The 20,020-nt window shown below is 54.0% G+C and overlaps 10 protein-coding genes across 10 annotated transcripts; 5 read left to right on the top strand and 5 right to left on the bottom strand.

The window, feature by feature from the left end:
• Positions 1–238: 238 nt before the first annotated feature.
• Positions 239–1,244, top strand: T310_7872 (uncharacterized protein; the record flags this gene model as incomplete). The annotated part of the gene is made up of 3 exons (XM_013469331.1): positions 239–527; positions 580–815; positions 870–1,244. 3 exons carry the CDS (start codon positions 239–241, stop codon positions 1,242–1,244), a joined length of 900 nt encoding a protein of 299 aa, XP_013324785.1.
• A 1,307-nt stretch (positions 1,245–2,551) lies between these two features.
• On the top strand, positions 2,552–3,497 carry T310_7873 (uncharacterized protein; the record flags this gene model as incomplete). The annotated part of the gene is made up of 3 exons (XM_013469332.1): positions 2,552–3,030; positions 3,096–3,222; positions 3,282–3,497. 3 exons carry the CDS (start codon positions 2,552–2,554, stop codon positions 3,495–3,497), a joined length of 822 nt encoding a protein of 273 aa, XP_013324786.1.
• Positions 3,498–4,088: 591 nt separating this feature from the next.
• T310_7874 (DEAD/DEAH box helicase) lies at positions 4,089–7,419 on the bottom strand (the record flags this gene model as incomplete). Its single annotated transcript, XM_013469333.1, has 5 exons — positions 4,089–4,111; positions 4,413–4,423; positions 4,532–4,591; positions 4,700–6,705; positions 6,796–7,419. 5 exons carry the CDS (start codon positions 7,417–7,419, stop codon positions 4,089–4,091), a joined length of 2,724 nt encoding a protein of 907 aa, XP_013324787.1.
• A 497-nt stretch (positions 7,420–7,916) lies between these two features.
• Positions 7,917–9,602, top strand: T310_7875 (Phosphatidylinositol N-acetylglucosaminyltransferase; the record flags this gene model as incomplete). Its single annotated transcript, XM_013469334.1, has 4 exons — positions 7,917–7,933; positions 7,983–8,438; positions 8,489–9,340; positions 9,545–9,602. 4 exons carry the CDS (start codon positions 7,917–7,919, stop codon positions 9,600–9,602), a joined length of 1,383 nt encoding a protein of 460 aa, XP_013324788.1.
• Positions 9,603–9,758: 156 nt separating this feature from the next.
• On the bottom strand, positions 9,759–10,392 carry T310_7876 (uncharacterized protein; the record flags this gene model as incomplete). Its single annotated transcript, XM_013469335.1, has 2 exons — positions 9,759–10,286; positions 10,381–10,392. The coding sequence occupies 2 exons, from the start codon at positions 10,390–10,392 to the stop codon at positions 9,759–9,761; spliced, it is 540 nt and encodes a 179-aa protein (XP_013324789.1).
• Positions 10,393–11,109: 717 nt separating this feature from the next.
• On the bottom strand, positions 11,110–11,910 carry T310_7877 (ADP-ribosylation factor family protein; the record flags this gene model as incomplete). Its single annotated transcript, XM_013469336.1, has 2 exons — positions 11,110–11,732; positions 11,862–11,910. 2 exons carry the CDS (start codon positions 11,908–11,910, stop codon positions 11,110–11,112), a joined length of 672 nt encoding a protein of 223 aa, XP_013324790.1.
• A 967-nt stretch (positions 11,911–12,877) lies between these two features.
• On the top strand, positions 12,878–14,809 carry T310_7878 (uncharacterized protein; the record flags this gene model as incomplete). Its single annotated transcript, XM_013469337.1, has 2 exons — positions 12,878–12,929; positions 12,993–14,809. 2 exons carry the CDS (start codon positions 12,878–12,880, stop codon positions 14,807–14,809), a joined length of 1,869 nt encoding a protein of 622 aa, XP_013324791.1.
• A 111-nt stretch (positions 14,810–14,920) lies between these two features.
• T310_7879 (mRNA splicing factor (Prp18)) lies at positions 14,921–16,485 on the bottom strand (the record flags this gene model as incomplete). The annotated part of the gene is made up of 4 exons (XM_013469338.1): positions 14,921–14,971; positions 15,028–15,084; positions 15,375–15,528; positions 15,578–16,485. The coding sequence occupies 4 exons, from the start codon at positions 16,483–16,485 to the stop codon at positions 14,921–14,923; spliced, it is 1,170 nt and encodes a 389-aa protein (XP_013324792.1).
• A 429-nt stretch (positions 16,486–16,914) lies between these two features.
• Positions 16,915–18,094, top strand: T310_7880 (uncharacterized protein; the record flags this gene model as incomplete). The annotated part of the gene is made up of 2 exons (XM_013469339.1): positions 16,915–17,572; positions 18,069–18,094. The coding sequence occupies 2 exons, from the start codon at positions 16,915–16,917 to the stop codon at positions 18,092–18,094; spliced, it is 684 nt and encodes a 227-aa protein (XP_013324793.1).
• A 745-nt stretch (positions 18,095–18,839) lies between these two features.
• T310_7881 (uncharacterized protein) lies at positions 18,840–19,768 on the bottom strand (the record flags this gene model as incomplete). The annotated part of the gene is made up of 5 exons (XM_013469340.1): positions 18,840–18,872; positions 19,130–19,245; positions 19,354–19,389; positions 19,474–19,640; positions 19,749–19,768. Coding segments are annotated over 5 exons (372 nt in total), but the record flags the coding sequence as incomplete, so codon positions are not given.
• Between the last annotated feature and the right edge of the window lie 252 nt (positions 19,769–20,020).

Raw genomic sequence — 20,020 nt, forward strand, 5'->3', positions numbered from 1 at the left:
CTATCTCCGTGTTCAAGCCGTGCTCGATTGTCGACTCCATGCTTCCTGTTTTCGAGCACGCTAACATGTGCAGCTAAGAAGCGAACGTCATGGCATTCCCTTCCTTTCTGACCGAATGCAACACCAGGAAGTTCACATTTACCGTCCGCACGTCTCGTCTTCTTCGACGGACTTGCGATTTTCACCTTCCTTTCTTCTTTCTCTTCAATCTGTATCTCATTCTCATACTCCTGTCAACATGTTCGGCCTTAGTTTCGGCTCAAAAAAGTTCCCCTACGTAGAACGAGACAGAACGGTGTACACCGCTCTTCGCGACGGAGCCTCCTGGCCGAGTGACGAGGGCGACGGCGACGAGAAAGCTCTCTTCGTGAGGCCGTCGACGAAGAAATCAGGCCGGTTCTGGAGGGCGTTTGTGATCCTCCTGCTGCTATCCACCAATGCCACCACCCTGGTTGCTCTTCTCGTGACGAGACATCTTGCCTCGAAGGTCGATGCGGTGGATCCGGTGTATACGCCTGACTCATGGGGTTTTTCTCACCTTTTATTTCTTTTCCTGACAGAAATGCTGATGGTATATAGCTCGCGTCGACACGCTCCCCACCAAATGGATGCGGCTCAACTGGTGGACCGAGTACAGCGACAAGAACTTCACCGAGACAGACGCCCTCTGGGACGCCATCAACCCTGCTCACGGCTTCATCGCCATCGACCGCGAGTGGGCCAAGTCCCAGCATTGGCCTGACAGCATGCACCTGCCGAGCGACGACAGCAAGAACGTCTATCTTCTGGAAGCGTACCATCTGCTGCACTGCGTGGTGAGCATTCAAATAATGCAGCCTTTTCTTCGCCAGCTAGCTAATACATTCAAGACAATCATCCGCAAAACTTTCTGGGAAGCCATCCATCGCGCAGAGAAATACACCTTCCGACCCCCGCATGCGGGCCACTGCATCGACATGCTGCGGCAATACGTGATGTGCAAGGCGGACAACACGCCGCTGTACCTGTTTGGCGACGACACGGCGGGCGACGAGCAGTACCGCAAGTGCCAGGACTGGGACACGCTGCGGCAGTTTGCCACGGACCATTCGGCCTGCTACCGCGACACGCCGCCGGACGTGGACAAGGATACGTTTCCGCTTGGGGCCCATTTCGGGTATTGCGATGGGGGATACGATGGGCTGGTGGCGGGAGAGCGGAGAGGGCCTTGGAAACATGGTGTTGTTTTTGATGGGCCGGATTAGGAATATTGAGCTGGTAGTTCTCGATTTTGATCACGGACTTGTCTATCTCAGTGGGAAGATTTCATCTTAGCCCGATATGTATACCAAGCTGAAGACATCATCTACCAATAGTTCGTATATTGATCACGGTAGGAAATATATTCAATCTTTCTCTACCTTATTTCAACGTAGTTTCATCTCGAGAGGACTCTGTTCCATAGAACGTTACCACAAAGAAACCGTCACGATATCACATCCCATTCAATGTTTCACCATCGCAATACCATCTCACGCACTCAATCGACCTTCACTACCCGTCTCTTCCCATTGGATCATCATTCTAGCGGAATATCGCGCAAATACACCAGAAGAGTTCTATCCACCGGGGTAGACGCATCATCCAAGTCGGCCTCATTAGGGCTTTTAGGGTTAGCATGTGATCGGCGGTGAATAACCGGCCGTGTAACGAGCGACAAAAAAAATACAACTAAAGAAGTAGAGACGGAAGAAGAGACTCAAGCCTAGACCGTTAGGCGTTCCGGCTTATCTAGACTGGCTTGCAGCAGCAGCGTGTCGGATCGAATTGCGAGAGGTGATCGTCTGCAATGGCGCGATGATCCCGATAAGCTCGCCATGCGCTATAATCTGACATGGCGAAACAAGCAAAGAACATGCGTGCAGAGATTGCTTGGCTCGATTTGACTCGCCTCACACGTGGCATGGGTCGTGGCATTGATACTTTTCAGCTGAACTTACCCCGCAGAGGAGAGAGGGTATCGACCGAGTGACGTATGAGCCGGGCTGAGGATATTGATCAATCTAACAAACCTCCATGTAATTGGAGTGTGTAACCAACAGAAAAGTACTATAGCATCTCGATATAATTCGTCGCTCTTGTCGCATTTTCGAGTCATCTTCATGCGTGCGTTGTCTTCACGCTTGCTCTGCTTTCTTCAGCTAAAAGTACGCCATGCCGGACGGGATGGATCTTGGCTGATAGCGAAAAGAGATCCAATAATCGTCTCGAGAGGAGCACTCGTACTGTTTTTTTTGGTTTTGTCACGACGATGGAAGCTTCTCTGGGCCGGATGCAGATGCATGAAGCTCGCACGGACAGCAATATCGCAATAAGACGGTATAGAAAGACAAAGACGCTGGGTTACATTGCAGCTCGCTGTCCTGTCGACATTGGGACGGGGAGTAGACCCTCGCCCAGATTCATTGCCTTCGTCCAAGTGAAGTCACTTGCCTTGAAGTATGCTCTTCAGCGCTTCACCTCGTTCTCGACACTGAATTCTCTATACCAGTCCTTGATCTATCGCAACCTCATGCCCTACGACACAGGGAAAGATATTGCCGATGGCAACGCATCGCGCACGTCCGTCTCCGACCTCGAAGATTCTCCCTTGACTGGCAACGAAGAGCAACGATTCCAGCTGAAGCAGCACCGAAAGTGCAGGCCGCAATGGCCCGCCAACGACAGTCCAATCTGGAAAGTCTGGTCACTCATCATGACCGTGTGCAGTCTCCTCCTGCTGCTCAGCACCGTCATCCACAGAAACAACCCCAAACCAGAGATCCTTGCCTCGTGCCGCACGACGTCTCCTCTCGAGAATTACCCCCATCCCGTCGAGACGTGGAAGAAGGAGAACCTGATCGAGACAAAGTACTACCGTGACCTGCGATACATGACGCTGGACCACGAGGCGGATTATCTGTGGCGGGAGCACGTTCTCATGGCGACGGGCAACATTCGCGTGCCGTCCGAGGATGGCGAAGAAAACGGCACGTTGATGAGTATCAGCATGTACGTTTCTCGACCTGTAGTCAAGAAATTAAAACATTTCTGACGACTGACGACTAACTGCACAGGTTCCATCAACTGCACTGTCTGGCCAAAATGCGTCTGGCCCTGCAGCAAGCGCGCGAAGGGATCGACATTGGCGTCGACTGGCGCGACGATGCCCACTGGCCGCATTGTTTTGATTATTTACGTTCAGTGAGTGCTTCCCAGGACTGTCAGAATGGATAAATACATTGCTAATGCTAACCATCCAGTCAATCATGTGCTTCGCCGATGGAACGCTGGAGAGAGTCACGCTCCAGCCTGGACCGCGAGATGATGGCACTTTTGTGAAGATCATCGATGGCGGCGTTGAGACAAGATATTGCCGGGATACGAGGCCGTTGTATGAACTTGAGAGGCAGTATGGTCCCAATTCTCACTATGGACATGACGCCGCGGAAGAGTTTCAAGTGGCTCCGGGGCGATAATCGATCGAATATTCGTATGAACACACCTGCTGGATGAGAACCTTGCCTGGATGGAGTTTCCTTTATGTATTTGTTGTAATCACCTTGGTACGTACGTATCTTGGATCATTTTATATAAGATGCACATCATGTTTGCAAGGTCTGCTACGTTCATAGCCTGGATACCTTCATACCAGAAGACAAGAAGACTTAATCCAAAAGCTTCCACCGTGCGGCATTGCTACAGGAATGGGATGAGATGCAGTCGAGGGACTGGTTAAATTTGGGCTTTGCTGAAGTTCTTTGAACTTGTGAAATATACTTACTTATTTAAAGTCTCATTGGCCAATAAATACAGTTACACACTCTCATATTCATTTGACATCTGTACATATCTACTCTTCAAGCAGTTAGTTAGATAATCACCGGTGTCCTCTGTAAAAGAACAGTAATAGTGACGACATAGTTGTAGTGACGACATAGTTAAAAAAAAAACTGTTTACTCACATATATATTATAACCTCCATCTCTTTTAGGATAAGCTAATTCAGACAATACTACTTATAATTTATTTATGAGGTTAGGAATTCTCTCCTAATACCTTTCTTCCTACTACTGTAGTCTTAGATAATCATCTATAACTAGTTAGCCTTATAAGTTAACTAATATCTATTAATATTACTTTCTACTAAGGGCGTCATGAGGAAGTATGTGCAAGGCGAATGAATGAACACCAGCCTCATATCAAATAAAGGCCTTTTTTATGATGGGACGTGAACAGGTTAGTTAGTTAGGATCGCTTTCCAACAGGAGAATGGTCTCCGTCATGTCATGTAAATTTGACAATATATATAAATTAAAGTTATCATCGTCGATGATACCAGCCCTAATCGAGGTTCATAGTCCAACACACTGGACCAATATGTGTATACTTACAAGGGCAATGTCTGATACAACCATTCCAGTTGCAAACAGCAATAGTCTTCGCTTCGCATGCTAGCTACCTAGCAGCTGACTACTGCTATGCTGTATTGTGTTCTATGGTACATACATACATGCAAACATTACATAGATACATCATGAATACATGCTCGTCCACAAGATTAGGTACTGTACTGTAGTCAGTGCGTAGAATCGGTCGATGATCGATGCTCCTCTATCCGGGCCATAGGCACAGGCAGAGAATAGCATAGTCTAGGTCAGGCCAGACCAGGCCAGCCTACTTCTTCTTCTGCTTCTGCTTCTGCTTCTGCTTTTCCTTCTCCTTCTTCTGCGCCCTACCGTCCGTCTTCACTTCGATCGCCAACTCCTCCAACGCAGCTTCATAGTCCCCTCTCAGCTGCTCCAGACGCTCTTGGTCGCCGTCTTGGTCCAGCTTGACATGGACCTTCTCAACCGCACCATCACGTACAATCTTCCCCTCGGACCCCTTGACGATCTCCCGCGAGAACCATCGCCCCTCGCGGTGCGCGACCAGCGTCCATGCCGTCCCGTGCTTGCCAGCCCGCGCCGTCCGCCCCACGCGGTGCACGTACGTAGTGACACTGGTCGGCATGTCGTAATTCACGACGTGCGTCAGGTTCGGTAGGTCGAGACCTCGCGCGGCGCGGTCCGTCGCGACGATGATCGAGATCCATCCCGCGCGGTAGGCGCGCAGCGTGCGGCGCGAGGCGGACGATTTGTTCGATTTCAGGATCGTCCCGATTTGGGAGTCAAGAGGCGGGTGCATTAGACAGAGCAACCGCGAGAGCCGTGCTGCTGCTTCGGAGGATTTGGTGAACACTAGGACGGTGGTGCGTGGGGATTTGTTGTTGCTACTGTCTTCATCTTCAGAGACGCTCGACATAGACCAGGAATCGGAATCGCTGGAGGAATCGCTGGAAGAATCGCTGGACTCGTCAGATGAGGAGTCAGATTCAGACTCAGACTCAGATTCGGAGTCGAAGTCGGATTCTGATTCTGAGTAAGACGACGACGAAGACGACGAAGAAGACGAGTCACCGTCGGAATCAGAAGTCGAGTCCTCATCGGACGACACAGAACTGGATTCGTCATCAGACGAACTCTCTGACTGCGCGCGAGCCTTTCCAGCGTTTTCGTTTTCGCCAGTCTCCACTTTGATATGATGCAGCAACAGCTGCAGCAGATACAGCGGCTTCTCGGACCCGTCGCCCACGGAAACACTATACTCCTTCAATGTCGATGGCAGCGTGAACGTGGTCTCCGTGTCCTTAATCAGCTCATTTGGATCTTCCTTCTTCTCGACCTTTGGCGCACCGATCACCACCAGCTTCGGGTTCACGAGGCGCAGCGAGTTCAATTTCGATAGATCGGTCGTCAGCGTCGCGCTCAGCACCACCTTTCTCGGCTCCTTTTTCTCCAGCGGGAGATTCAAATCGGCAAGGAATTTGCTCGCTGATCCATCCGCTAGGAGAGTCTTCCTCTCGTCCAGCGATTTCATCACCACGTCCACCCATTCCTGGAAGCTCTCGTTCAGAAGGCGATCCGCTTCGTCTGCGACCAGCCATTCCACGTGGCGTAACGTAAAGCCCTTGGTATAGCGAATGTGGTCGACAAGACGGCCCGGAGTGCAGATTAGAATATCCACATTCGGTTCTGGCCTGTTCACGTATCCGTGCAACGACCCATCCACCGTCTCCGCTTCAGTCATGTAGTCGCTGAGGTTGAATTCGGTCCAGTCCTTGGCCGTCATAGCCCGCTCCTCCCGCGCTCTAAACGCTTCCGGGTCGTAAATCGAGTCGACTCGCATCAGCATGCGTTGTTCGTCCTTGATAGCCACATTGCCCACCGCTGTGCCAATCCGCAGCCCGGAACCGATAGCGCACAACTCGCAGGCTTCCCGGGCCTGCTTGACTAGCTCTCTGGTGGGCACGACGATGACACCTCGCAGCACCGGAGCTGGAGTCGCCTCGAGCGCTTGCACCAGAGGTAGCACGTAAGCGAGCGTCTTTCCTGACCCAGTCGCCGCAGAGATACACAGGTCTCCCGGATGGCTGTTCGGAGTCTGCAGCAGAAGCGGAATGACTGTCGTCTGCACTGCAAATGCTTCCTCGTATCCGTGGTCCTTGAGGATGCCGACCAACTTGTCGTCAATCCCCAAATCGGAAAACTTGGCTCGCTTGTCAACAGACGCCTTGATAGGGTTGGAAAGCCACGCGGGCAGAGATGAGTACGTAGGCTTCTCCCCAGTGTCAGGGGCCGGAGCTGGCTGCGGAAGAGGTTCAAGGCCTTCTGCGACAACTGGTTCCCCAATATCTTTAATCTTTTCGTCTGACTTTGTCTCTGCCTCTTTCCCCACTTTAGCAAGGGCTTCCTTTATCGCTTTCGATTTTTCGAATCTCGAGCGAATCTTAGAATGCTTGGTAATCGATTGACTCAGAGAATCTTCACTTTCCTCCTCTTCTTCCGGCTTCCTCTTGCGTTTCTTGGATTCCTTCGAGCTGTTGGCCTTCCCGTCCAGCAGGTCGGTCTGATTGCTGTCTTCGGGCTTCTGCTCCGTCGTCTTCTTCAGATCTGCAGCAGCTTGAACCGGTTCAGAAGCGACTCCGAGATCCGGCATGATGAGTTTCTTTTCCTTCTTTGAGCCACGCGACTTAGTCCGAGGAGTCGATTCTGGTTTTGTCTCGCTGCCATCCGCCGAGACAGCACTCTTCTTCCCGTCTTGGGTTTGCTGAACACCGTTCTCGGCGACGACGCTGGGTTGCTCGACACGGTGCGAGTCTTTTTCACGGACGAGCTCTTTGTTATCGGACGCATGAGGACTCGAGGCCGCTTTCTGCTTCTTCGGGGTTGGCTGCGAGGCAGCTGGCGGTGAGGAGGCATCGCGATCTCGCTTCCTGCCTGGAGTTCCCGCTGGCTGGGATGGTTCGGATGCTCTCTTTGAGCCAGGGAGAAATCGCGAGAAGAAACCTTTGGGAGGCATCTTTCCTGACGGGGCCCCATGCAACCAGGCAGGGGAAGATCGAGAAGACGAAAGAAAGAATGCAAAGATACTATGTCGACGGAAAAGGATGGAAAGGAGGATGAGGAGAAGGGAAAGAGGGCTCTTCTGGCCGAGACTGCCTTTTATACCACACCCCTGGCAATCTTTCTTCTTTGCTCGAGGATTCGCGTGCAGTGAATGAATATTTTGCTCGCCGTCACTGTCGTCGCTCTTTGGCGGGACAATAAAATAAAAATCCATTGATCGCGGCAGTTCGTCCGGCAGAATCCACACCGCCTTCGCTGCCGCCTGCATTGGGCCAACAACGGCGATCAATTAATTCACTGCCAGCAATCATCGTATCTCGCGGTGCTCCTGGACTCTCATTCAGACAATAGCCCGGCATTCCCCTTCTTGTTGCTCCGCTGACATGGATGAGTGAATGCTGCTCCTGACTCGCTCTGTCCGAGCGCGTCTGGACAGCCCTGCCTGCCACCATGCCGTACAACATTGCGTAAGTGATGGACCTCCCCCCGAGCGACCCCTCGACTGACAGCACGCAGCATGGTCAGTGACTTCTTCTTCCCCCAGCCAGGTGGGGTTGAGAGTCATATCTACCAGCTGTCGACTAAACTCATCGATCGCGGCCACAAGGTTATCATCATCACCCATGCGTACAAGGGCCGCACCGGGGTCCGCTACCTCACCAACGGACTCAAGGTCTACCATGTCCCGTTCTTCGTCATCTACCGGGAATCGACCATGCCCACCGTCTTCTCCTTCTTCCCCATCTTCCGCAACATTGTCATCCGCGAGCAGATCCAGATCGTGCATGGCCACGCCAGTCTGAGCAGTTTCTGCCATGAGGCGATTCTGCATGCGCGCACCATGGGGCTGCGCACCGTGTTTACGGACCATTCGCTGTTCGGCTTTGCCGATGCAGGTTCCATCTTGACGAACAAGCTGCTCAAGTTTACCCTCAGTGATGTGGACCATGTCATCTGTGTCAGTCATACTTGGTAGGTGAAAGGAGTCGATGCGGTCGAATTCGGTCACTGATTGTGTGCAGCAAGGAGAATACGGTGCTGCGAGCGTCTCTCGATCCGCTAATGGTGTCCGTCATCCCCAACGCCGTGGTGGCTGAAAACTTCCGGCCCCTGTCGTACCCGTCGGACGGCAGCTCAGAGCGACCGGCGCCGCGAGTCATCGGCCCCAACGACACCATCACCATTGTGGTGATCTCGCGGCTGTTCTACAACAAAGGAACTGACCTGCTCATTGCAGCCATCCCCCGAATATTAGCGGCTCATCCAAATGTGCGGTTCATCATCGCGGGCTCCGGTCCCAAGGCAATTGACCTGGAGCAGATGCTGGAACGGAACGTGCTGCAGGACAAGGTCGAGATGCTGGGCCCCGTGCGGCACGAGGAGGTGCGCGATGTGATGGTTCGGGGTCACATTTATCTGCACCCGAGTCTGACGGAAGCGTTTGGCACGGTGCTCGTTGAGGCCGCCAGCTGCGGGCTGTACGTGGTCTGCACGCGTGTGGGCGGCATTCCCGAGGTGCTGCCCCAGCACATGACGACCTTTGCGAAGCCCGAGGAGGACGATCTCGTGCAGGCGACGGGGAAAGCAATTGCGGCGCTGCGGTCCAACAAGGTGCGCACGGAGCGGTTCCACGACCAAGTGAAGATGATGTACTCGTGGACGGACGTGGCGCGGCGGACAGAGCGAGTGTATCATGGGATTTCCGGCGCCATCAGCGAGCAGGAGTTCTACGGGCATTATCCAGGGGCCGGATGGGACGCGGGCCGGGGACGGACGCGCAGTTTTGCGCTGATCGACCGGCTGAAACGATACTACGGATGCGGCATCTGGGCGGGGAAGCTGTTCTGCTTGTGTGTGGTGATCGACTACTTGTTGTATGTGTTTCTGGAGATGTGGTGGCCGCGCGCCAACATCGACATCGCCCGGAGCTGGCCCAAGAAGCCAGTCCCGCATCCCGATGCTGCAGAGAACACGACACGAAACTCACGAGACCGTGTGCGGGCCAGCTCATAAGTTATCTGACGAGTGACTTTCCAGTTTGTATTGTTTTTCTGTTTTGAGTGTCTATTGATGTACAGTACAGGATATTTCCATGATACCCCACCTATCCCCCGATGGATTCGTTTCATGCAATAGTTAATGTTGATCGATCGAAATCAATCCATTCCGTTTCATTCCAAATCCATCTCTTTTGTGTCAGTCAGTATGGTACAAGGCAGCACAGGCTAAACAACGCCCCTGAAGAAGGATAAGAAGACGAAGAAATACAGCGTTGAATTTAGAATTCACCATCTACGGGCTCCTAGGAGCCTCTTTGGACACCATCTCAGCCGGCTCAGGCCGCAACTCAGAAGCCGTGAGCGTGCCCTTATCACCACGCTGTCCTCCCTGGGCCTCCTCACGGTCGATGCCGCGCTGGTCCTTGAGATGCCGCTCGTCAACGAGCTGCTTGTCACCGATAGACTGGTCAGAATGGCTAGGCTTGCCGGCCATACCGACAGTCTCGTAGCCGGAAGTCTGCTTCTTCCGGCCGTGCGAGCCGTCATGGCGCTGCTCGCCGCTGGTCTCGCTGACGAGCGGCTTGCCCATGCTCCGGTGGACGTCGCCCGACGTGGCGCCCGGGAACGTGTCCTCCGCCTTGGTGTACTTGCTCTCCTTGCCGTGGCTGCGCAGGACGTTGTCGTTGTTCGCCTGCGACGGGATCTCGTGGATCGGGTTGGGCTGGTATGTGCTGCTAGCGGGCGCGGAGCCTGCAGGGAGGATCTGCGTGTGGAATTCAGGGACGCGGTCGTTGCTCGACTTTTTGCTGCCGAGTTGGTGCTGCGGTTGCAGGAGCAGTCGCGGTCAGCGAGTATGTCGTGGGACAGAAAAAGTAATCCTAGGGGGAGGGGGGGAAAGCTTGCTTCGCACTTACCCCCTGGTCCATCATTGGCCCGGTAGGGGCGATAGAGGGCTTGAACGGGCCCTGTTTGTTGTTGAGGGAGTCGATGTTGCTGGTTTGTGACATGATGATCTATATATATGGTTCAATGCAGTATAGAAGAAGGATGAAGTATAAAGGATTCAGAGGGTATCTCAAAAGCTCCGTCTGTCTGAGCTCTATCTGATCGAAGATAGACAGCTTGCTTGCCTCCAGTCAGAAACGACCAGTAGTAACTAACTGACGAACAAGGGCACTTCTGTTCATCACATGTCCCTGTCGTTCGTTACAGAGAAGGCGATAGCAGCTTCGGTGGTGAAGAGGGAGTAGTGTTTGCCGTGACGTCAAACTGACCGACGTTGCCTTCGGACAGACAGACTCAGCTAAGGTAACCAACCAGATATTGTCTGTCGATAGTTGATTTATGGTTCTGGGAATTTTCTTTCTTTCTTTTAATTTTTGTTTCTTTTTTCTCAGGTGGTACACAGTGCAATTTCCTGCTAGGTATTTGTATATTTATTGACCTATATCGAGTAGATATAGTATAATAGATAATGAATTCTGTTAGTATATTACATGCAGTCTCATCCGAACAGGAAGAGGAAAATTGGTATCTCTGGTATCATCATAAGAACAAACATCTCTGCAAGCCCGAAAAAAAAAAAGAAAAGAAAAGAACAGAACAGAACAGAAAAGAGCATTTCAACAAGTCTATCGCCAAGTCTATCGCATCACTGGGGGCCGGCCCTCCTTGTTCCATTTAACTCGACTCTGCACCCATTCGACCGCTTCGCGCACGCCGGTCCCCAGCAGCGCGCTGACAGGCAAAACCCGACTGTCGCGCACGCCGCCGCCCTTCTCGCCCTCGAAGACCTGCCGCACAAACCCCTCCTTGATCCGCACCACCTCGACGCAGTCCTCGCGGTCCTGCTTGTTGGCCAGCACCAGGATCGGCACCCCGGCCGTGTCGGCGTTCTGCAGCACCGACTCGAGCACCTGCCGACACTCGTCCAGGCGGCCGCGGTTAGAACCGGAACCGGTCCCCGCGAAGTCGTCGTCGAGCCCGTCGCCGACGTCCGTGCTGTCGACCACGAAGATGATGGCGTGACAGCTCGCGTAGTAGCTCTGCCACAGGCCGCGCATGGAGGTCTGGCCGCCGACGTCCCAGATCTTCAGGTACATGTCCGGCAGCGGGATGGTGGCGACGTTCTGGCCGACGGTGGGCACGGTGCGGCCCGGGTTCGGGGCTGGGGCGCCGTCGGAGGGAGGCAGGTAGAGCGCCTTGATCTGGGAGAGGAGGGTCGTCTTTCCGGCGTTGTCGAGGCCGAGGAGGAGGACGGAGTATTCTGGGACAGCTTGGTCAGCAGGAGTTCTAGTTATACAGAGGAGAAGAATATAACACTCTGGCACGGGGTACAGAATAGACAACAGTGCGAAGCAATACGGAATAAGAAGTAAAAAGGAAGTATACGCACCCTCCTTGCTGGTGGCATAGAGATAGAGCGACTTTGCAAGATGATACATGACGGCTGTCAGTTGGCAACCGACGGGCGCATGGCGGAGCGGCGTCCGTTCAAGCAGAGATAGCAATCAAGCAGATGGCTTCATTTGGTGGACAGCGCGTGTCGACTGGTGGCAGTCTTCGAAGGGAAGTCGTGATGCTCGATCATCAAAGACATCGACATGGCATCTCCCCGGCGGCGACTGACCCGCCGCGCCCTAAACCCTAACAGGTCTAACCCTAGCCACGTGCGCGGAGCCCCAATCTTATCGTCACGAGTCATCGTCATGGATTGTTTGTCATTATTCCTGTTCAATGCAGACAAGACATGCGATGGTCGTTTGCAAGGCATTGGACGGAATTGGACTGGCTGAGGGCGTACTGACTGTTGCCAGGAGCTGTCGTCCTCAGCCCTCCGCATCGACATCTCGTATTCGTGTCTGTCGAGCATGCTGAATGCGGGGCTGGCATGCCTGACGTCTGCATGATGCGGCATCAAGAACTGCAACTCTGGATGCCTGCAATGACGATTGCCGTAGATGCCGACTGCGATCAGCGATTAGCTTATGGTTTCTTTTCTTTGAAGCAGTCCTGCTCGCTGCAGTTGCAGTCTCGCCAGCCTGCTTCAGCATCAAACTAATCCCGTAAAATTAGGGCCAACTCCACCGTCTGACTAATTCGGCGATGCTCAACTAACTGGATCGAACCAGCACTTAAGCTTCATATTAATAATTCTCCCCGCCCTGTCGTCCTCCGCCGGCATCACGACGCTGTCCGCGGCCGAATGAGGCGGCGCGACCGTGCCTGGGCCAGGCTCGGATCCGGCCTTCTCTTCGCTTCTGCTCTCTCTCTCTCGCCAGAGCAGGCATTGTTCTTTGCCAGCTGCAGCTCAGCAGTCATTCTGACCTCCTGCTCTTATCGACCACCGCCGCCTCTTATCGAGGGGAATTTTTTTTTTCCTCCCCGCATGCCGCGCTGCGGGCATCCATCATGTCTCCGCCGCTGTCCGCCGCGGACACCGAGACTGACACCATCATCATCGGTACTGTCGCCATCCCGTTCCAATGGGAGCAATCTGGTTGCTAACGCTCTATTCTTCATGCAGGCAATGGCCCCTCTGCCATGATCCTGTCCTACATCCTCCACGGCCACATCCCCTTCTACGCCGCCAATCCTCCCCATCCCGATCATCTGCTGCACGCCAAGTTGCAGGACGCGCCCTGCCTGCTGCGTCCCGACCTCGATGCGCTGACCCATCACTTCGCCGCCTCGCGCCTGTCGTACTCGACCCAGGCCCTCCCCGTCAACGTCCTCCTCGACGCCCTGCTGCTCCCCCAGGGCGAAACAGACGACCTGGGCCAGACCACAAACCTCGAATGGCGCTACGAGCCGGACCGTGCGGTGCCGCACCTCGTCCTGGGCGATGCTCCGCAGCCGGGGGGTCTCTGGGCGAACGATCCGGTGCGCGTCAGCTGGGACATCCAGACGCTGAGCTACGCCGGCATGCTCTCCCTGCCGGGCTACTCGTTCGCCGACCACTACCGCAAGACCAAGGGATGTGAGCTGCAGCCCTTCACCCGTCCCACCCGGCGCGATCTGGCCGAGTATCTGCGTGTCTACCCGGCCGAGGCCGGCATCGACGACGCGTTCCGCTGCGGCGTGCAGCTGCAGGGCGTCGAGCGGACGGCAGACGGCGGCTTCTATGTGCGCTCCCACGGCATCCGCTGCAAGCACCTCGTGCTGGCCACGGGGATCTTCTCGCATGCAATCCGTCCGCCGCCGCTTCTCGCCCGGCTGTCGAACCTCTCATCCGCGCAACGGAGCTCCTCCGCGCCCGCGCCGTTGCTCGTCATCGGGTCCGGCTTCACCGCGGCGGACTCGATCATCTCCGCTCCCCACGACCAACCCATCCTCCATGTCTTTCGCTGGGACCCGGATCACCGGCCCTCGCCGCTGCGGAGCTGCCACCAGCAAGCCTACCCGGAGTACGCCGGGATCTACCGCTTGATGAAGCGGGCCGCGCTTTCTTCATCGTCATCCGCCTCCTCCTCCTCCTCTCAGCGGCACAAAGCCCGACGACTGGCATCGACGCCGTTCCTGGACAGTCGCCGCTGGGACGAGATGTACCAGGGCTTGCCCAACGCGGAGGTCGAGGACGTCCAGGTGCACGATGACGGACAGCAGGCCACCGTAAGGTTCCGCCTGCAGGACGGGACGACGATGACACGGGCCGTGAGCGGGCTCGCCTACGGTGTTGGGCGGAGAGGCTCTCTGCAGTATCTGGACCCGGAACTGCGCTCTGAAGTGCTGAGCGGCAGTTCCGGAGGAGCAGACAGTCCCGTAGACGCTGCCATGGACCCGGACATGGCCCCCACCGTCACCGGAAAGACCCTCCGCAGCAAGGTGATGGAAGATCTGGAAGTTGCGCGCGACGTTTTCGTCATCGGCAGCTTGACGGGGGACTCGCTAGTGCGATTCGCGTACGGCGGGTGCGTGTACGCGGCGAGCAGGCTAATCATTCCGTCGAAAGACGGAAAGCGTGATAATACTAATAACAATATCAATGGCAGCGGGTCCTCAATACCCAAACGACCAGCGGGCACGCCGACAGGAGGACCAGAGGCGTTCCTGAACGGCGTGGATGGCCATGGGCAGCAGCGCAAGCAGCATGACGTGCAGCTGCAGCAGTTTGATGATACTGATGATACTGATAAGAAGCCGCTGGAGCGCCGAAAGGCAGTCGATGACGATAATCATGACGATAATCATGATGCTGCTGATGAGAACCACCGCAGCAGCAGCAGCAGCAACAATAATAATGATAATGACAGTACGATTATGCCGCAAATGACCGTGAGCATGACCAGCAAGCCACGGCTCAGCAGCTGGTGGACAGCAATACTCAATCTGCTGATGCGATAACCAACAAAAAAAGACTTCGATTCATACGTCTGTCTGATATTGATAATATATACTACAACTACACACCATGGGCGGAGGTTTTTTTTTTGGTTCTTATGCGCATAAACTAAACTAAACTAGATACTTGTTTTCTTCCGTCTTGTATGTAGCATGTGTGCTTGTCTATTTATCTATCTGTCTAGCTAGCTATCTTTGTGGCCATAGAACGGCTCACTTACTATAGGAAAGGAAAGGAAGGGAAGGGAAGGGATGGTAGGATATTTGATTTGTATGTACTGTATGTACATGTATGTGCATAGAAGCATAATCCTGTTTTTCTGTCTTTATGCTGTAGATTCCAGACTTCCTGACCTTCGTTTATATGTTTAACATTTCTGCCTCGACAGCTCATGTTGGTCATTCATCATTCGTCGAATTTTTGATTCTATAGTACACGATATCATTATCGAATCACGACCACGGCTATACCCTAACCATGACAAAACGTAAATGTAAATGTAAATAATAACATGAATCGAATACTTCATCCCATCAACTGCAACGGGTCATCCGGCGGCCACCGCACCTGCGCAAAGCTAAGACACCGCTTGATGCTCTGCAGGTACTTGCGGGTGATCTCGTCGGACATGATATGCGCCTTGTTCACGTCGTTCTCGTGCAGTTTCTCGCGGGCAGACCGTTCGTGGATACCGACCATGGTGACACCGATGGGCCATGCGCTGGGGAGTGTCAGTAATGCCTCTAAAAGGGGGACGATTGCAAACTTACGCCTTGCCGATACTCAGCCGGAGATAGCCGTCGTTGGCATCGACGTAGCGCCGCTCCTGCGCGCAGTGGACGATCTCGACTATCGCCTCCAGCACATTCTCCTCCAGGTCCCCTCGCTCAAACTTGGCAAACAGCGGCTTCATGTTCTCGCGCGACTGCACCATGGCGTTGTACGCCTGCCGCCCCTGGAAGCTTTGCTGGACGCTCATGTCGCGCTTCGCCATCGCCTGCTCCCACTCCTCCAGCACCATGTTGAAGTACGACGCCAGTTGGCAGAACAGGTATCGGCGTTCCTCGCGGTCCTTGGGCGGCTTGGGTGGCACCTTCATGTCCTTCTCCGGGACCAGCTCCAACGTCGTCGGGATCGGTCCCTTCGACAGCTGCGGTGTCTGGGACCGCTTGAGCAGCCGGCGATACCGCCGCACCCGGCCCTTGTGGCTCTCGCCAAACAACCGCGCTGGCTCGCCCATCTCGCGCAGCTTCCGGATGACCTCCTCTTCATCCATGTCCTCCTCGTTCTCCGCCGCCGGCGTCTCCTCCCGGCTGGTGGTGCTGTCGCTGCGCGGAGGCAGCTCCGGCAGACCGAGCTTCTTCCTGCGTTCTCGCTCGCGGGCCTCCTCCTCAGCCTCGCGCCGTTTCCTCGACTCTTCTGCTAGACGGCGTTTCTTCTCCTCGCGTTCCCGTTTGCGCTCCGCCTCTTCCTCCTCCAGCTTGCGTTTCTGGGCGGCGCGCTCCTCGCGTTCTCGCTGCAGCCTCTCCTGCTCTTCCTGGTAGGCCGCCACCCGGGCAGCTTCCAGCTCGGCGCGACGGACATATTTCTTCTCCGAACCGTCGCCCTGTGTCGATGTCGATGGGAAGGACTCTTTGGCCTTGGAGATCTCCTTGGCCATGAGCGATGCGAAGTCCATGGTGGTGGGGTGAGGCGCTGCCCAGCAGCCGTAGACCAATCCAATCGAAATCCAAGCCCTCAAGCGATGTTCTCCTCGCTCAGTAAGAGTATTTGTTGCGTGTTTAATGGGTATCCTGCGTGGGTAGAGGTGGTTGTCCGGGGTGTGGTCTGTTGGGTGGATTGTTGAAGTCGAAGGTTGCAAGCCTGTCAGTGTACGGAGCGGAACCAGCTTAACAGCTGGCCCTGCAAGCTCTCCTCCGCAAGGCACGAGACAACCAGACACAACAACACCCTTGAGTCGTTTTCAACTCATCAGGCTCAAGCAAAGCATCCATGTTCCCCTGGAAAACGCTGTGAACGGATCAACCGCATCACTGGCACACCCTATTCATCCGGTCTACGGAATCAATTCGACAGACGTCAACCGCGTCGCAGCACTCCTACTACCATGGCAGACAACAAGAGAAATGTCATTGATCGCCAGTCGACAACGCCCTTCCACTTGAAGCTCTTCTATCGCCAGAATGCCTTCCACCACCTATCCGACTTCCCCATCCCTTCGCCCGGTAACCACGCGCCTCCTCTCCCCGCGCACCTGGAGATCTACACCTGGCACTCGTGTACGCTGCGCGAACTCTCTCAGCTGCTGAGCACGGCGCTGCCCTCGCAATTGCCCGACCCGGCTGCCGGAACGCGTCTCTGTTTCCGCCTCATCTACCCGGACACGCGCGGGGCCGCAGCCGATGGCCGAGGCCGCTACCTGAGCAAGGACATGGGCAGCGTGATCCTCGGAGCGAGCGATCGGAAAGAAGAGGATAATAACGACCGTGAGAACGGCGCCCCGGGAAGACGCCGCTTCCAGGAGGACGACGCGGACAAGACGCTTGCCGACGCGCGATTCGTGATCGGGGACTACATCGACTGCGCAATCCTGCCTCCGCTCGAAGACGGATCGGTGGCGCCGCCTATCTCGGGACGGGGCACGGTCCCCAGCTCTGCGCTGGGAGGAGGCATGAGAGCGTTTGGGGGACCGGGGCCGTCGCGAGAGAACGGATACAGTGGTCGTCGAGGGTCGGGCCGGGGGCCTGGGAATGGCATCCCCAGTGGTGAGTGGAAGAGGGGCGAGAGGTTGCCTGAGGGAGATCGGGGATGGGGAAGGAGACGGGGGCCGTATTAACATGCGAAATGACCTCTTCCAACAATGGACGTGGATGAGCCGAGTTTTATGACTTTCTGGGCACTTTTCTTGATTTGTGGCCCACTGTTACAACCAGAATATCTAATTTTAGTTGACGACACGCAAATAACGACGAACGCTCGACATAGCTCACGACACCAAGCCAAGGAAGCCAAAGGGGAACGAACAAACGACGCAAACCGTCCGTCCGACGATGAAATGACAACGATCTCGACACCTGAATCTGATGCGCAAGCTCTCGAGCAATGCAACAGAAAACGAAAAGAAAAACAAAAGATACTACAATACGCCTTGAGCGTCATACTGTCCCAGTTGCAAGGGCAGGACTGATCTCTTAATCTATTTATCTATACCTTCCTATCTACTATCTACCCTGGAAGCATCGATGGAATTGAATGATGCAGACATTAATATTTCCAGCATGTGTTGACGGCCAATCTCACTCAATCAATTAATGGATCAATGAATCGACTAGAAGACTGGAAGGCAGGCAGGCAAGCAGGCAGGAAGACGTCTAGTACCTTAACTAGGTACCTACCTACCTACCTACCTGGGAAGGTGGACATCAGGGACATTACATTACAGAGCACCCGACCAGTCAATACTGCTTCCTTGACTACTGCCTGCTTGCTTGCATGGACGTACTACTATCCAGATACGGGGGGGAAAGACAAAGGAATTGTCCAAAAACAAAAAGACAGACACATGCTGAGCAGGTCCGCATGAATGGGGGGAAAAAATGAACTGTACTGTACTGCACTGCACTGTGTATTACTACCTACCTACCTAACGGATTTGATTTGATTTAATCAATTTACCTATCTGCCTACTACCTAATACCTACCTATCTTAGATAGATAGATAGAAGATAAGGAAAAGTGAAAGAAACTGAACCGACTAGCTGGTATATCCATAGACGTAGGCATATAAAAAACGCGCAGGACAATAAAAGAGAGACACATCAGCCTGTCGAATGAAGGGGTCAACATCGCCAGACCAGACCAGACCTGACCTGACCTGACCTGACCTGACGGTAGACAGACTGGACTGACAGCCGAATATATTCATTCATTCATTCCCTTGTGTCTGGGCTGATAGACGACTGACTTACGAACATCAATCAAGATATCTCTCGCGGTAGGGGAAAGGGGGGGAAAAAAATAAAACATCTCCATTCAATCGCTCAATCGCTCGATGGTCCATTCATCCTGGGTATTATTATCTATATCGATATCGATATCGCACAGTATTTTCCTTTCTCTCTCAATTTGATTCCCTATGTAACGAACCACGACAGGTATGTACCCATCTATCCATCTGTAGCCATCTGTATCCGGTATCCGTATCTACCACTCGACAATCGTATCGCCTCTCCTCTTGCCTCTCATGTCGAATTTGCCCTGCAACATCCACCGTTAATCAAAGATCCTGTGCAAGTAAGTCCAGCACGTTGGCTTGTACATACATCATACTTGTACGCAACCACGCCCAGCGCCCCCGGGATCAGAGCGGCATAGACAAAGGTCAGCCAAGCGGTGCGCGGCGTCCAGCGGAAGTACTTGTAGCGGTTGGCGTTGAGTTCTGCGGTCAGATGACGGTGTCAGATATCACGTCATATCATGAGAGTGGGCGGGGCGGGACAGAATCATTGGAAGATTGATCGGGGAGATTTAGGAGGTGGCTATCTACCGTAGTATTTCTGAAGAGCCGGGTCGAGGATCAGAGCTGTATTCGTTTGTTGCATTCGTCAGTTCGGCAGTTCAATTCGTTCGTTCCGGAACAAACACTGGAATATAGGAAGATACGTACACTTGCTAGGGCCAGCCATGGTTGCGGTAGCGGTTGCAGCACACGCCGCGAACAATGGCTCAATGGCTCGATTGGTGGCTTCAATGTCGAGATGATGGATGCGATGCGATGCGATGCGATGCGGATGCGGATGCGGGAGGGAGGTTGGTGGAGGTCGGTCAGGTGACCTGTGCTGAGTCAGCGAGATTTACTAACGTAATCAATCACCGAGCGAAACAGATCACCGAGCGAAACACCCACCAACGCCATTATTATTAGATATCTAATTATCTCACCACACCACCCCTAAATTGAAGCTATTTACATGTAAAATAATTGCCTATTTACTAGGGCAGCTGACCCTAGTACAACCTTGAATATTGCAGTTGCTGCACCGCGGTGGTGCACGTCTTCTAGGCTGCATATCAGCTTGGTCAGCTACCTCTGCCTGCAATTCTGCAGCTTGCTGAGCAAGCTGCTGGCCTTCTTCAGCAGTTAAAATCCCCCCGGTAGCAATATAGGATCTAGCTGTCTCTTGCTGGCGTTTTTGACGTTGATTGGCCACACG

The sequence above is a fragment of the Rasamsonia emersonii genome, assembly GCF_000968595.1.
Source record: "Rasamsonia emersonii CBS 393.64 chromosome Unknown ctg1118621760603, whole genome shotgun sequence".
Lineage (NCBI taxonomy): Eukaryota > Fungi > Ascomycota > Eurotiomycetes > Eurotiales > Trichocomaceae > Rasamsonia > Rasamsonia emersonii.